The sequence below is a fragment of the Schizophyllum commune genome, assembly GCF_000143185.2.
Source record: "Schizophyllum commune H4-8 unplaced genomic scaffold SCHCOscaffold_11, whole genome shotgun sequence".
NCBI classification, from domain to species: domain Eukaryota; kingdom Fungi; phylum Basidiomycota; class Agaricomycetes; order Agaricales; family Schizophyllaceae; genus Schizophyllum; species Schizophyllum commune.
The window spans coordinates 781,466-795,845 of record NW_026089548.1 but is presented as its reverse complement, the minus strand read 5'-3'; the positions used below and the strand labels follow the sequence as shown (position 1 = coordinate 795,845).

At 57.0% G+C, this 14,380-nt stretch overlaps 7 protein-coding genes across 7 annotated transcripts; 6 read left to right on the top strand and 1 right to left on the bottom strand.

The window, feature by feature from the left end:
* Nucleotides 1–5: 5 nt before the first annotated feature.
* SCHCODRAFT_02514780 (kinase-like protein) lies at nt 6–2,875 on the top strand (the record flags this gene model as incomplete). Its single annotated transcript, XM_050343317.1, has 9 exons — nt 6–101; nt 153–223; nt 291–607; nt 658–749; nt 800–954; nt 1,001–1,079; nt 1,129–1,211; nt 1,261–1,802; nt 1,860–2,875. The coding sequence occupies 9 exons, from the start codon at nt 6–8 to the stop codon at nt 2,873–2,875; spliced, it is 2,451 nt and encodes an 816-aa protein (XP_050198184.1).
* Nucleotides 2,876–3,482: 607 nt separating this feature from the next.
* Nucleotides 3,483–5,948, top strand: SCHCODRAFT_02552915 (uncharacterized protein). The gene is made up of 4 exons (XM_003028298.3): nt 3,483–3,753; nt 3,810–3,949; nt 4,011–4,371; nt 4,427–5,948. Exons 1-4 carry the CDS (start codon nt 3,616–3,618, stop codon nt 5,543–5,545), a joined length of 1,758 nt encoding a protein of 585 aa, XP_003028344.1. The 5' UTR covers nt 3,483–3,615; the 3' UTR covers nt 5,546–5,948.
* A 26-nt stretch (nt 5,949–5,974) lies between these two features.
* Nucleotides 5,975–6,451, top strand: SCHCODRAFT_02638769 (uncharacterized protein). The gene is made up of 3 exons (XM_050346044.1): nt 5,975–6,133; nt 6,181–6,266; nt 6,314–6,451. The coding sequence occupies exons 1-3, from the start codon at nt 6,031–6,033 to the stop codon at nt 6,347–6,349; spliced, it is 225 nt and encodes a 74-aa protein (XP_050198183.1). The 5' UTR covers nt 5,975–6,030; the 3' UTR covers nt 6,350–6,451.
* SCHCODRAFT_02070818 (uncharacterized protein) lies at nt 6,427–6,973 on the top strand. The gene is made up of 3 exons (XM_050341679.1): nt 6,427–6,546; nt 6,603–6,702; nt 6,750–6,973. The coding sequence occupies exons 1-3, from the start codon at nt 6,531–6,533 to the stop codon at nt 6,877–6,879; spliced, it is 246 nt and encodes an 81-aa protein (XP_050198182.1). The 5' UTR covers nt 6,427–6,530; the 3' UTR covers nt 6,880–6,973.
* Nucleotides 6,788–9,219, top strand: SCHCODRAFT_02589195 (uncharacterized protein). The gene is made up of 8 exons (XM_050343973.1): nt 6,788–7,208; nt 7,264–7,380; nt 7,452–7,704; nt 7,800–8,049; nt 8,176–8,339; nt 8,439–8,577; nt 8,630–8,736; nt 8,829–9,219. Exons 1-8 carry the CDS (start codon nt 7,067–7,069, stop codon nt 8,872–8,874), a joined length of 1,218 nt encoding a protein of 405 aa, XP_050198181.1. The 5' UTR covers nt 6,788–7,066; the 3' UTR covers nt 8,875–9,219.
* A 10-nt stretch (nt 9,220–9,229) lies between these two features.
* SCHCODRAFT_02589194 (uncharacterized protein) lies at nt 9,230–11,076 on the top strand (the record flags this gene model as incomplete). The annotated part of the gene is made up of 4 exons (XM_050343972.1): nt 9,230–9,307; nt 9,358–9,554; nt 9,609–10,112; nt 10,215–11,076. The coding sequence occupies 4 exons, from the start codon at nt 9,230–9,232 to the stop codon at nt 11,074–11,076; spliced, it is 1,641 nt and encodes a 546-aa protein (XP_050198180.1).
* On the bottom strand, nt 10,823–14,186 carry SCHCODRAFT_02638762 (actin-like ATPase domain-containing protein). Its single transcript, XM_003028010.2, has 9 exons — nt 13,884–14,186; nt 13,016–13,831; nt 12,884–12,966; nt 12,541–12,834; nt 12,306–12,487; nt 12,042–12,249; nt 11,736–11,987; nt 10,916–11,685; nt 10,823–10,860 (listed from the first exon to the last, which is right to left on the bottom strand). The coding sequence occupies exons 1-8, from the start codon at nt 14,106–14,108 to the stop codon at nt 11,196–11,198; spliced, it is 2,550 nt and encodes an 849-aa protein (XP_003028056.2). The 5' UTR covers nt 14,109–14,186; the 3' UTR covers nt 10,823–10,860; nt 10,916–11,195.
* Nucleotides 14,187–14,380: the final 194 nt, after the last annotated feature.

The window sequence follows — 14,380 nt, the reverse complement described above, 5'->3', positions numbered from 1 at the left end:
ACATCATGTCCAGCTTTCTCGAACTCTACGAATCCGTCGATGTTATCGGCAATGGGTCCTTTGGCATCATCCGAAAAGTCAGGAGAAAAACGGATGGATTGGTGCGTGGATGCCACAGTGGCGACCGTTCCGCGCGCTAATGAGACGATCAGGTTTTCGCGCGGAAGGAGCTCAACTTTGAGCGGATGAGCGAGCGCGACCGCAAGCAGATAGTCGCCGAAGTGTGCGTCTTCGCCGTCCCGCATACGCGCGCCTCGTGTCCCGTCTAAAATTGACGCCGTGTCCCGCAGAAACATCCTCAAGGACCTCCACCATGACCACATCGTACGATATCACGACCGCTACGTCGACCGCGATGCCGGAATCCTGTACATAGTCATGGAGTACTGCGGCGGTGGCGATCTCTCGACTATCATCAAGCAGGCGACGAAGCACAACCGGCCCATACCCGAAGACACGATCTGGAACTATTTTCTCCAGATTCTCCTCGCTTTGCAACACTGCCACCATCCTCACGGGCACGATCGCTCGGGGAGCAACGGCCTGGAGGGGGATGGAAAGGAGCGCCGAGCCCAGATATTGCATAGGGATCTGAAGCCCGACAACGGTGCGTCGCGGAGCCTCTCGCTTAGAAGACGAAGTACTGACAGAACCTAGTCTTCCTCGACGAAAATAACACGGTCAAATTAGGGGACTTTGGCCTTTCCAAGGCACTCGCGCAGGCGAGCTTTGCGAACACCTATGTTGGCGTGCGTAACCACGCGTTTCATGCTGCCCATTGATGCTAACGTTCCCGAAGACCCCATATTACATGTCGCCCGAGCTTATGCAAGGCAAGGCTTACGATTCGAAGTCCGACATCTGGTCGTTAGGCTGCCTCATATACGAACTCTGCGCGCTAAAGCCCCCATTCCACGAAGCCAAGACCCATAACGAACTGAACATACTCATCAGGTGCATTTTTACGCCAGTAGTGTGGAAATAACGCTGACTTGGGCAGAAACGGACGCATACCACCATTACCCCGCGGATACTCACAATCACTCTCTGGTGTCATCAAGGCGATGTTAAACTTGAACGTACGTTCTCAGGGTTATGTCCTTCGATATTCCGTTGACAACTATTTAGCCCGCCATGCGCCCATCGGCAGCGCAATTACTACAGCACGAGCGCTTAGAGCTCGCGTTCAAGACCGCAGAGACGGACAAGATGTCGGTAATTTCCTTGAACTTGAGCACATATACTGATTATAGCATGCAGGCTGTCCGCCGTCAAGAACCACAAGGCCAACATCATTGCACGGGAACGCGAAGTCGTTGCACGGGAAGCCGCAGCTGCAGAGCGCGAAGCCCAGATACAGGTCGCTTTGTCTGAGAAGGATGCCGCGATAGCGCATCTTCAGCAACTACTGGCCGGCATTCAGCAAGAGCAGGCACAGAGGTGCTATACTCAGCAGGACGTCGAGCTCGCGATGAAGGAGGCGGTCACCAAGCGCGAGGAAGAGCTTCGCGTTCTGGTCACCAAGCACGAACAGGAGGTCGCGGCGGCGATGACGCGGCGAGAAGAGGAGATCATGGAGGCCGTGCGCACGCGGGAAGCGGAGCTCTTCGAGGCCATGCAGGCGCGGGAGTCCCAGATGCAGCAGGAGTATGAGGAGCGCGTAAAGGAGATCGAGGAACGGGTGCAGTGGATCAACACGCGCCAGGAGGAGCTGCTGGAGGAGGAGCAGCGCATAGACGACACGCGCACCGAGCTCGAGCGCAAGATGAAGGAGTGGGAGGAGGCCAGTAAGACGGCGAAAGGTAGGCGGTTCAGTCTTGCGCAAGACACCGTACCCTTACCTCGCCTAGGCCGTAAAGAGAAGACGCCGCTTGAAGAGGTGAAGAACTTGCTGGAGCCCCTGGCGCGCATGACGACCCAGGAGAATGACGGCAAGCGGGCGCGGCGGGCAGCGGAGGCGCCTACGCCTCGCCCACGACCGTTCCCGGCAAGTCCCTTCCCGGAGTTGGCGACGCCCATCGCCCGCGTCACGATGCCGAAGGTCAACATGCCGCCGCAGTCTGCGATGAAGGGTGTCGTGCTGACAGCGACCGGCGAGACGCTTGCCACGCCAAAGCCGAACGAGCTCGTCGACCTCTTCTGCAAGTCGCCGAAGGTCGGGCTCAACTTTGCGAAGATATTCGACTTCGACGAAGGCGAGACGGATGATGATGACGACGACGAAGAGGACTCGCCGCGGCTGAGCAGCGGCAGTGCGCGGTCGGCGGAGCACCGGAACTCACCACCCAGTCCGACTTCAGGGAAGGAGAGACCACGAACCACACGCAAGCAGAGCGAGGAACGTCCGCGTACCTCATCATCGGCCTCTGCTGCACGACCCACATCATCTGCCCAGCGGTCCAACGGCGTCGCTTCTGCACCCCCGACTCGTCTTCGCCGACCATCAATACGGGGAAACTCGCGGCGGCCCACGATACCGGGTCGCAGCGAGAAGACCGAGACGCTGGCCCCATCGGTCTCTGACCCTGTAGCCCTCTCCGCGTCGGGTGATCGTGCGACTGCGACGACAGCCTCCGCTGCAAGGAAGGCGAAGGCGCCGCCTGTCATATCGCGCGCATCGACCGCACCGCCACCAACGCCGCGGTACGATATGAAGGATGAGGAGAATCTGCCGAGTCCATTCCTCAAGCGCATTGACCGCACCGGTACGGGTGCACCGGGCAAGGGATTGTCAAAGCGCCCGAGCGGGGGCAACATGCTGCGCGCGGTCGCGGCGGCCAACAGCGCGCGACGTGGATCGCTGCCGACCGCTGGTCACGGTCTCGCGCCCGCAAGCGCGAGTGCACCTGCAGTCGCTACTGCCGACGGACGATAGCCTGCTGCTATGATTTACCTGGCGGACATTGGCTGCTGTTGACGGCGCCCTGTGTATTCGTGTATGTGACACCTTCCCCCACCACCATCTCATTATATATTGTCGGGACACCGGGTTGTCTGTCTTTCTGATTGTGTATGGATCCGACCTCATGAGCGTGTATGTTTCTATAATGCCAGGACTGATTGCAATGCCTATTATGCCTTTTTAGCGTATTGCTTGGGATTGCAGAGTCCTTGAGGTGCTTGGTCGTCTGCCGGAGGAGCTTGAGCGAAGCTTTGCGGCCGTGCGTTGCCATCGTGGTGATGGAGTCGGATGAACACTTTCAACAACCTCTTAAGCCAGAGGCCGGCTCCCGTTGCCATGCATACACCCAGATCATTTATGATGACCTACAAGAAGAATATTTTCTTCTCATCATTCACCACCTTTTCCTCCTTCCACCTCCTTCGCGCGTTCTCCAGCCTCACATCGTTGACGATTTTGTGGCCGAAGTTCAACCGTGTGAAGCCAGCACAGGCACCGAGGCTTAAAACCGGTGATTGCCGGGAGTACAGCCACATCGCGTGGTAGACGCCCGCTCCGCAATCCTGACGTTTTCTCCCTTGTCTTCTACCTTTTTCCTTTCTTCTCCGCGAAATCTCACTTTTTGGATACTTGATACGCATCTATCTACTTCCACCCGTCACTCATTGAAGAGGGACGATACTTTCGACTGGAGGTGCTAGACGCCCCATACAATGATCCATCTACCGAGGCAGACTTCAGCGGGGGATGATGCTACGGCGACGGGCACGGATGCGGCGGGGACGTCGGACGCGACGGGTACGGATACTGGAGAGGGCTCGCAGACCACTGGGGCTGTAGACGGGTCTACGGTGAGTGCTGGATGTCCTTCCCCCCTCCGACCGCAATGCTCATAGGTGGTGGGCAGGATGGTGCCTCTGATAACAACGATGCGACGTCGGCGAACGATACTACGGATACAAATACGTCGCAGCAGAACGACCAACAGGATACCACAGCCCAGGACGATAGTACGACGGCGACGGAGGACCCGACGACCACTACAGAGTGCGTTTCGGCTCATGGCATACATACATGCGTCCGTGCAATATACTCATCCTCGGTTTAGCTCCCCTACATCCACCCCAACGCCGACAGAGACGTCGACGAATACTAATACCGAGACCACGGAGACGCAGACCGCGACCGCGACCGCGACTACTGCGACAGAGACCGAAACGTCGACAAACTCGGAGTCTACCTCGTCCACCACCGATCGTACTACCTCGTCGGACTCGGAGACCACGGAAACGCAGACACAAACCCGGACTACTTCCTCGGATGCGTCGACCTCTGAGGGTACAAGTACGCGGACCGAAACAACGAGTAGCCAGCAGACCACAACCGCCACCTCCGATGCCACGACCACTGCCGACTTCATAACGTCCTACTCAACTGTAGTGACCTCGATCGACGGAAAGCTCACTACCGTACGTCTCTCCCTCTTCCCCTCGTCCTTCTCTCCAATTCCTAAGAACCTTCCAGTATACCACCCCCATTAGCACTACCCTTTCCTCCGCCACACCACTGTCTTCTGGCCAACGCACCGGCATCATTGCAGGCGCTACCGCCGGTGGCATTGTCCTCATCCTCATCATTCTCGGCGCAATCTTCGTCTACCGCCACCGCAAGCGCCGCATGGCGGGCTTCTTCGAAAATCTCATGCGCAGGAGGCGCGAGGGCAAGGGCGCCGGTGGTGTGGGGCTTCTTGACGATGAATTCGACGACGACGATAGGGTGGTGATGGGGCAGTACCGGGACCATCCACAGAGCCATCCGTACATTCCGCCCGCGACGTACGTTCCAGGTGCGCCGCAACCTGGTGCAGCCCGAGGGATGCCACCTGCAGGTGCCTCAACGGCAGCAGCGGTAGGAGGAGCGGCAGCAGGAGGGGGTGCTGCGGCTGCGGCAGCGGCTGGCGGCAGTGCGTCCCGGTCAGGCTCGCCACGAGCAAGCGTCAGCGGTCCAAAGTATAACATGGCCGCTGCCGCAGGTTCAACGCCTTCCGTTCTCCCCACGCGCGTTGCGTCCGACTCCGGATCCATATTCCATGAGGAGGGCGTTTGGCCGCCTCCAGGCGCGAACGGCACGCGCTTCGTCGATCCATTGGCAACAGGCGGTGCGCTAGGCAACATCGTCGACGATGTTATGGGCCCGCGAGAAGGCGACAGGCCGCGAGGCGGAGGCATCGACTCTCCCGAATCGCCGCGCAGTCCATCCTCGTCTTCCATCGGCGGTACTCCACCGAACGATGGCGCTAGCAGCATCTACAGCACCGCCGATAGCCCGCGCAGGAAGCCAAGCGATGCCAACAGCGCGCGCGGCCTGCCCAAGAAGTCGCCCACGCCCTCGATGTATCTGGACCCCTTCCGCGATTCGCCTGGTTCGGCGAGCGTGTTTTACCCGATGCCGCCGGTCCCGCCGCTGAACTCGTCGAAGATGTCGGTGGCGAGCACGGGGAGCGGGCAGAGCGCGATGGCGACGACGTCGTACTTGCCGAAGGACGCGTACTCAAGCGACAGGTCGTCATCGCCGACTGCTTCGCTACCGCCTGGCGCGAAAGCGCCTGTGAAGCCGAGCCCGTTGGGGATGGATGGACGCTAACCTCTGTTCGACCTACACCCTGGTCCATTTCCACCGTCACTTCCTTTGAGGACCTTGCACGCTGATTGACATTCCCCACCATATACGCTGACTGCCTCATCGCTCATGTATATACTTACCCTGGATAAGGATAGGTAGGAGGGACATGTTGGATGTAACAAGGACCTCTGGATGTAGGATTTACATCGTGGACTTCATAGTTTCGACCGAGTTGTCGGGCGTCCTCTCATTTTCACGGACATGGATTGTCTTATGCTTCTACTTACTTTGTACTATACACATCTGCTCTGCCCTGCACTCATAGCGCTTTCCTTGTCATACACATTGCTCGATTTAATGCGAAGTTTGTAGTTGACTCGTGGCGAATAGAAGTCGCCCTGGGAATGTTGAAGTCTGCATTTCCCGCTCGATTTGGAGCACAATAGACTTGTCCCGGTCCACCACTGGACCGTCCATCCGGCGCTCGTTTCCTGCTCTCTTCCAGGATGGAATACTTTGCGAAGCCGCAGGCGTCGTCGGCGGTGAAGATTGTGAAGCCTGAGGGCGGGGATGTGCAGCTGCCGCCGTTTACGAAGCCGCCGAAGAAGGGTGTGTTCACCGCGATATGCGGCGATGGCGACGGCTCACGCGCGCAGATCTCTCGCAACGCCATTGCAAGAACGTCCACATCTACGGACAGTGCAAGTTTGAGGGCCAGGGCTGCCCATACTACCACCCGCCCGTAAGCCATCAACATGTTCCCCTTGTGCCGCACTGACACCAGCGCAGACGGAGTCCGATGCGTGCGTCTGCGAGCTTTGCTAGTCCTCAACCCTCGCCCTGACCTCCTTCGCTCTTCCCAGGCCGCGCGCAGAGTCCCCGATCGGCACGTCGCTCTCAGCGCAGGCCATCAACGCGCCCGTCTTCGTCCCCAAGTCGTCCCCCGCCGTGACAGTGTCCCCAACGCTCTCGAACGCAGAGGCCACCCAGCCGCAGCCCACCCAGTATGCGCCCCCCGCATCGTACGCGATCTCCAGCGACACGCATCCCATCAGCGCTGATGTCTCGCCTCTCGCAGCCCCTACGCTCATTCTCCGCATGATTACCCCGCCCATGAACCGTATGACAGCGACGCATACAACCAAGGCCTCGAGTCCCTCGAGTCGCGCATGGCCGATGTGTGTGGCGTATCTCACAGATTATCATATGAACTAATGCCCAGCAGCTGGACCTCGAAGGCGACTATTCTGGCTATGGGACAGAATACGACGGCGCTATGGACGCCTCCTTCTACTCTACAGCACCTGTTTTCGTCCGTCAGCCCGTACGTCTGTCTTTCTATCCCAGTCGTCTAGATCTTCACCGTTGCTATCCATCCTTCAGCTAAATTACCATCTGTACACGCCCGTCGCTTCGACGCGCCCGCCTAAGGGACCTCCCAATCACTTCATACCCCCGTCCCCAGAGCTGCGGGAACGCCTTACCCAGCAGAGCGAAACCGTCCGCGGCATTGCCCCTGCGGGCCTCAACATACCCGAGGAAATGTCCGGCTACCATACCCTCGTTCCCTTAGACAGTCCCAGTACGCCCAACGAGCGACGGCGCTTCGGGAACTGGTTCTCGAGCGTTTATCGTGCGATCAACTCAGTGGATGGACTACCATATGCACTCCGCCGGGTTGAGAGTGCGTGCCGTCTCAATGACACAATCAGGCCTGGGTATTGACTATACTCCTCCAGACTTCCGCCTGATCAATCAGACTGCGTTCCAACCCATAGATGTTTGGTCCAACATCCACCACCCGGGCATCGTGCATGTCCATGAGGCGTTTACTACGCGCGCTTTCAACGACAACTGTCAGTACATCGTCACATATTTCCCTGCCACTCATACTCTATCGGTTCGAGTGCTAACCCACCCTACTCAGCCCTCGTCGTCGCGTACACCTACCATCCGAACGCGCAGACGCTTTACGACATGCACTTCAAGAATCGGAACCAGCAGCAGCAGTATGGCTCGACCTCGCGCTTCCAGCCCGCGCAGGTGCAAACCCTGATCCCGGAGCGTACGATATGGTCGTACATCGTGCAGATTGCGTCCGCGGTGAAGAAGGTGCACGACCTTGGGCAGGCGGTGCGCATGATCGACATCAGCAAGATCCTGGTCACCTCGCAGAATCGGTGAGTACGGACCCTCAGCAGCTGTCGCTCAACTCCATAATATCTCGTTTATCTGCGTCTCTCTTCCATTGTACGTGTGCTGACACTTGACCCAGCGTTCGCATCGGCTCCTGTGGCATCATCGACATTCTCATGCACGAGACGCCGCAGGATATGACGATTCTGCAGCAGGAGGATCTGCACATGTTTGGCCGACTCGTCTTTGCGCTCTGCACGCTCAACCCGTCCGGCGCGAGCAGCGGGAACTTCTCGAAGAGCTTGGAGCTTATGGGTCGTAACTACAGCGCGGACATGAAGAACGTCGCGTTGTACTTGATCAGCAAGAGCGGGCCGCATCGGGTGAGCGTGCGTCGGTCTCTGTCGTCCTTTCTCGGCTACTTCCTCTATTATCGAATGTACACTACAGAATGCTATATCTTGACTGTTTCGCCGTGTTCTCGAGCCCGTTTTGCTGATCATGCTCTTATGCAGACTATCGGTCAGCTCTTCGACATCATCAATAGCAAGGTGGTCGCGGAGATGGACGACGCGCTTATCGCGACCGACACGCTCGAGCACGAGCTGCGCGGCGAGCTGGAGAACGCGCGCCTGGTGCGCCTCATGGCGATGTTTGGTTTCATTACTGAGCGGCCTGAGTGCGTTCGCTATCTCCCTGCGCGGTTTGCCATTGCTAACGAACCCTCCCCCTCTTTCGTTCTTTCTTCTGCTCCTCACCATCTTCCCCTCCCTTCCAGATTCGCGCGCGACCCGCGATGGTCAGAGACGGGCGACCGGTACATCATCAAGCTCTTCCGCGACTATGTCTTCCACCAGGTCGACGAGCATGGCAACCCCGTCATCAGCATGTCGCACGTGCTGACCTGCATGAACAAGGTGCGTTGTCGTCGCCTTGGTGTTGAACTCGTTATGCTCATTGACCTGATAGCTGGATGCCGGAGCAGACGAGCGTGTGATGTTGGTCGCGCGGGACGAGCAGAGCTGCCTGGTGGTCACGTACAAGGAGATCAAGCAGTGCATGGAGTCGGCCTTTGGGTGAGTGCCTATCGTCACGTCTTTATCTACTTGGCTTTCTGTTTGCTTGACTTTCCCTCTGCTTCTACACCTTTTCTGACGCTTTTTCACAGGGAATTGATGTATGCGAACTCTTCCACAGGCACTTTCAGAAAATGAGTTGAATTCGTAAAAAGACATGAAAAATATATGAAAATGCTTTGTCTCCTGAACTTTTGGGCAGCGTTGTCGGTGCACATCGCAACTGGATGGGAACCACCTCCAATATCTACAGCACCGATTGGATAGGACTGGAAGCAGTCCGTAGTACTCGTCCGCTGCCTGCTGATCGAGGATATTATGGCGAGGAGACGCGGGAATTACGTGCGGATGCCCGCGGAGATCTCCAAACAAGCGTACTCGTCGCTCGTAAAGTGGACCAGCCGTTTCTTATAAAAGGGCATTGATGTTCTTTCTGGTGGCCAACCGATTCACCCCTACCAAGTGACCCACCTCTCGTTGAACAAGACCTATTATGGAAACAAAACCGCCGCCTCTGTCGGTCCTTCCAAGCGGGGACTACTACTTCGACGACGGCGATGTCGTCGTGCAAGTGAGTGATCGGAGCTGAACATCTCATGGGTGCTCACCTGGACATTGCAGGTAGAAAGCACATTGTTTCGCATCCATGCGTATCACCTCCGTCGTACCACTTCATTCTTTGATGAGCGTCTCGAGCCTCGCAAAGGAGTCTTGGGCGCAGGAGCGAGCCAGGACCTATCAAGAATCGTGCTCGAAGATGTCACGGTTGAGGCCTTTCGTGATCTTCTCTGGTTCTTCTATGAGTCGGCCTATAATCAGTAAGGGCATTTTGTGAATAAGTTTTGCGTCACTAGCTGATTTGCGACCTGTAGAAGGGACGCACCCTGCCTCAAAGATAAATGGGAGCGCATTTTCTCGCTGGCCTTGACATATCAGATGCTGCCTGTTTTGCGAGCTGCGAGTTCTGTGCTGGATGGCTTGGGCCTATTGGACGAAGTCCGGAAGGTTGTGCTGTGCGCGACGCTTGGGGTTTCCTCGCGGACCACTTTCGGTGCTGCAGGTGCTCTGAAGATGATCATCCTTCGAACCAGACCTTTGTCCGATGTAGAGAGCCGGCTATTAGGTCTTGGCGCGACCGTTGCTGTTTCGCGTGCTCGCGAGCAAGCACTGATCAGTAGCTGCGCCGACTCATCCCCGTCCTGTCCTTCATGTGGACGAGAGGCTATATGCTATCGTGGCATGCACATTTGTCACCGGAGGAGCAAAGGCAGCGGCGAGTGCAAGCATCATTATCGCAGATGCCCGAATGCAGGATCCTACATGACGAAAGCCAGCATTCAAGCAATGCTGGATCTTGTTGCGCCCTATGCAGGTATGTGATACATTACAAGCGTGCAACTCACTCTTCCGACCTTCCCCTATAGGTTTTGCTCAAGGCCTAGCAAGCGCCGAGTCCCGTTTTGGCGTGAATGAGGGAGATACATACTGCGACGTGCGTCCGAACCCTACCACCAAATTGGCGTTGCTCACCTTCAAGTATTACAGATTGGGGGTCGAATCTTCTTTCTACATAGCTACCACCTTCGAAGGGCGTCGAAAGTTTTCCGGACTATGTTTACACTTCCTGCCGAACAGTCGTGCCCCGAAGGTGCAACGCAAGATCGACCGATTCAACTGCAGTTCACGAATAACGTCGCTTTCGCGAACCTTATGTGGTTCTTCTACCGGTACCCGTATAAATGGCAAGTGGCAACTGCTCACGGAAACTATGGTTGCTCATTCTTCCGCTCTAGGACGTCCGCGGTCGACGACGACGACGTCCATAACTGGGAATCCATCCTGATAATCGCGGACCGCTTCGACATGGAAGACGTTATCCAGACGGCTTTATACAATCTAGGCAAGATGAACGCGCTGGAGGATGTTCGCAAGATATCTCTGAGCGACAGATACACCATTGACCCCGAATGGGCGTTCGATGCTTTTCGTCGCCTCTGTATTCGTCCGGACCCGTTGACGATGACAGAGGTTCTAAGTCTGCAGCCGTCGACGACTGCAAGGCTCTTCATCGCGCGGGAGGATTTGATGCTTCGAACGGTTAAGCGCACCCGCGACAGTCTTAGACTGGTAAGTGACTTGAATGCATGTCGACTTGATCCTGTACTCATCGGTATTCTACTAGACTCCGTTGTCAGAGGAAGACATAGAAGATGTTGCTCGCAAAAACTATGCAAGAACGCCTTGAGACAGGTGCATGTAGGGACGCGCTCCTACAGTGCTACTACTGCGTCGCAGCTATTTCACAGTAGCATTCCTGAGCTTCCGCTGAATAGCACTTGATTCGGGATCAAGCAACGGGGGTTTGCCATTACATGTACCACGTGGGTACGTCCAGTATGTTTCCACCAGGGCATGGGTCTTGTCCAGAACTACATAAATACGCATCAACTCTAGATCGCCTACAGCTCGTCATGCTGGTCTGGCGTCGCCTGTATCGGCTCCTGCTGCCCCGGCGTCCCCTCAGGATCCTGCTCCGGCTCTGGCGGCGCCTCCGCGGTCTTGCTGGGCTCCGGCGGCGCACTCGCCTTCGTCTTCTTCGGCTTCGGCGCCTTTCGTTTCCACAGCTTCTGCAGGTGCTGCTCAAGCACCTTGGCACGCGCGCGCATCTCTGCAGTCTCAATGACGGGGTCCTGATTCGGCGGGACGGACTTTTGCTTCTCCACCCACTCGGCGAGCCACTTCTCGTGGTCCTTGAGCGTCTTCTCGAGGTCGGCGAGCTCCTCACGGGTCCACTTGGAGGGCACGCCGGCCTCCTCTTCCGCGGTGAGGTTCTGCTTCGCCTCTGTGAGGAAGAGGCGCGTGGACCAATTCCACATCTGGCTGTTGTTGAGCGCCTGAGGGAAAGCCTCGATCTCCTGGTAGCGGTGAATGATGGGCTTCTCGAGGACCCTACAAGCTATGTCAGCGAGACGTAGATAGCGGTACGAGATCTAACGTACTCAAGGATGCTCCGCTGATCCAAAAATTGCGACGTCTCGGCGACGTCGCTGTACTCGTGCAGCCATTCGAAGGCCTTGTCCAGCTGCTCCTGCAGGGCGAGGCGTTCCCTAGCCTGCGAGCACTTCATGAAGGGCGTCTCGTCGTTATCTTCGTCAAGCAGATCGCGGAGGCGGTAGAGGTAGGACTCGAACGAGTTGCGAGCTTCTTCGCGCCTGTTCTTGGCGGCCTCTTCCGTGTCGATCATCCGCAACCTTCGAACAGGTCAGCCCCTAAACACAACCGCAACAAGAAGCTCGTGAACCTACCTTGATCGTGCCTTCTTCTTTTCGTCCACCGACATCGGCGCATGCACAGGGAACTTCGTCGTGATATTCAGCGAGATCGTCTCTTGCAGTGTCGCGCCCGTCCCAGTCGCACTCGGAGACGCAGACGCATCCGTCGCAGTCTCGCCCTCGGTCGATGCTTCCTCCGAAGACGAGCCCGAACCTGCGCCAAAGAGGTTTTTCAATTTCCCTTCCGACGTCACATTTATCAACAAGGAAGGAGGAGGTTTGGGGGTCACGACTTACCTGTGAGACTATCGTCCTTGACTTCGCCATAGGCGATGGCGTCCTTGACGGCGATGAAGCCAGAGTCGGAGAGCGTCACGGTAGCCTTGACAACTGGGTCGGCGGCGCCGCGCTCAGTGAGGTTCGCGATGGCGGATTGGACGCCAGTGAGCTCGGCTTCAAGCATGCGGGTAGCGAAGCCACTGAGGCAGCTAATCAGTAAGCGATTCAATAGGATCGGTGAGAAGAAACTCACGGCGCGACCTGGTTCTTGTAGTCCAAGAAGATGTTGAAGTCCTCCTTCCGCTTGAATGTCATCGTCTTCTTTGAGCCCAACTTCGAGCCAGCGGGGTACACGACTGTCGTAATCGTCCTAGGCTTAGCGTTCGCCGCGGTGGCGGCCGCGAAGTACGTGGCCTGCACGTCGTGCACGTTGATGTCCGAGATCTTGATGTTCTTCGTCTTGAACTGGCGACTGAGGCTCGCACCGTAGAGAGCTGCGCCCAGGACCGCGGACTCGTCGGCGTTGACGTTGTACGCAAGCTTGTCTCTGGGAGTGATGTCAGCGTTGTGAGGAAGCAGGGAAGGTTCTTACGAACTCGCCGACAGCTGCTTTCACAGCAGCCTGGATCATAGGCGTTCGCATGCTTCCGCCCGTCATGATCACGGAGGTGATGTCGTTCTATGACCATTTAAGAATCAATAGTGATGGCGAAAGCAAGCGTGCGCACCAGAGTCAGGTCGGCATTCTTTATAGCGTCCAGAATGGGCTGCGCAAACTTCCCCTTCAGGTCAGAGCACTTCGCCTCGAAAGACGATCGAGTGACTTTCGTTTTGAAGTCCACGTCGCCAATGACGCTTTCAACGGACGAAAACGCTTCTGTGTTCGCGCTAAGAATCGCCTTCACCCTGCCAGCTTCCTTCCACAAGCGTGCCATACCGCGTGCGTTGCCGCGAATGTCTTGCCTGTGCTTGGACGTGAACGCCTCGACTAGCAGTTCCCGTAGCCTCCTATCCAGTTCCGTGCCACCGACGGTTCTGTCATAGCCCACACCAGTGACTGTAATCTGCGTCGCGTCGTTGATCGTCTCAAACCGTGCGACCGTGGCGCGAATCGAGGACGCTCCGGCATCGAAAATGACGTGGTTCTCGGGCTTGGGGAAGGTGCGTGTCATGGCGTAGTTTACTGCGACTGCTGTGCCATCATGTATGAGGGCCAGCGTGCGCAGGCCGGAGATCTCGATCGCGTCCACGACTGCGTCGCGCTCGAACTGGGTGTAGTATGGCGGGACGGTGACGATGACGTCTGTGACGGGCTCGCCCGCGACGCCCTCGGCCAGGTGCTTCACGTAGGCGAACTCCATCGCGATGAGCTCCTCGACCGACCATTCCGTGCCGTCGCTTCGTCGGAGGGCGGCCGTGTGTCTGTCCATCTCGACCACGTCCGCGGACGAGATTTTCTTGTAGAATTCGACCGCGTCAGACTTGTATGGGGCACCCTGGAGGAGCTTGACTGAGGAGAAGGAGTCTTGAGGGAACCGGGAAGCCTGTGGGGGTGTCAGGGAGTCCGAACCGCGCAGAAGGACTTGTGCGACGCACCAAGTTGAACGCATCCGTCCCAAATAATCTGTCCGACTGCTTCCATCCTATCGAGGATTGTATCTTCCGCTTCGAGTCCTTGTTCAGCAGCACGTCAAACGGTACTCCCGGGGCCATGAGGGACGCTTTCGTCCAGTCTGATCCATAGTCTATGGCGAGCACGGCCGCCCATGCCGTGAAGGGAGCGAGGGATAAAAGCAAGTGGAACAACAATATCAACCGCATCGTGGCGACGAGGAAAGAGTCCGCAGGTCTAGCGCATTGATTTGAGGAGGAGGATGATGAGCGTTCGTGCCAAGTTCGTGGCCGACACGTCAATCGCTACTAAGTACACGCCACGTGGAAGTTTAGGCGCCGTATCGCAGATTCGAATCTTCCGTGTCGTCCTCTGCCAAAGGACAGTAACTGGGGATGTACAGAACATCAAGAGACAATGATCTGAGGGGGATATTTCGAAAGGAGAGAAACCTATATTCTGCGTCGGTTCATCCTCAGGG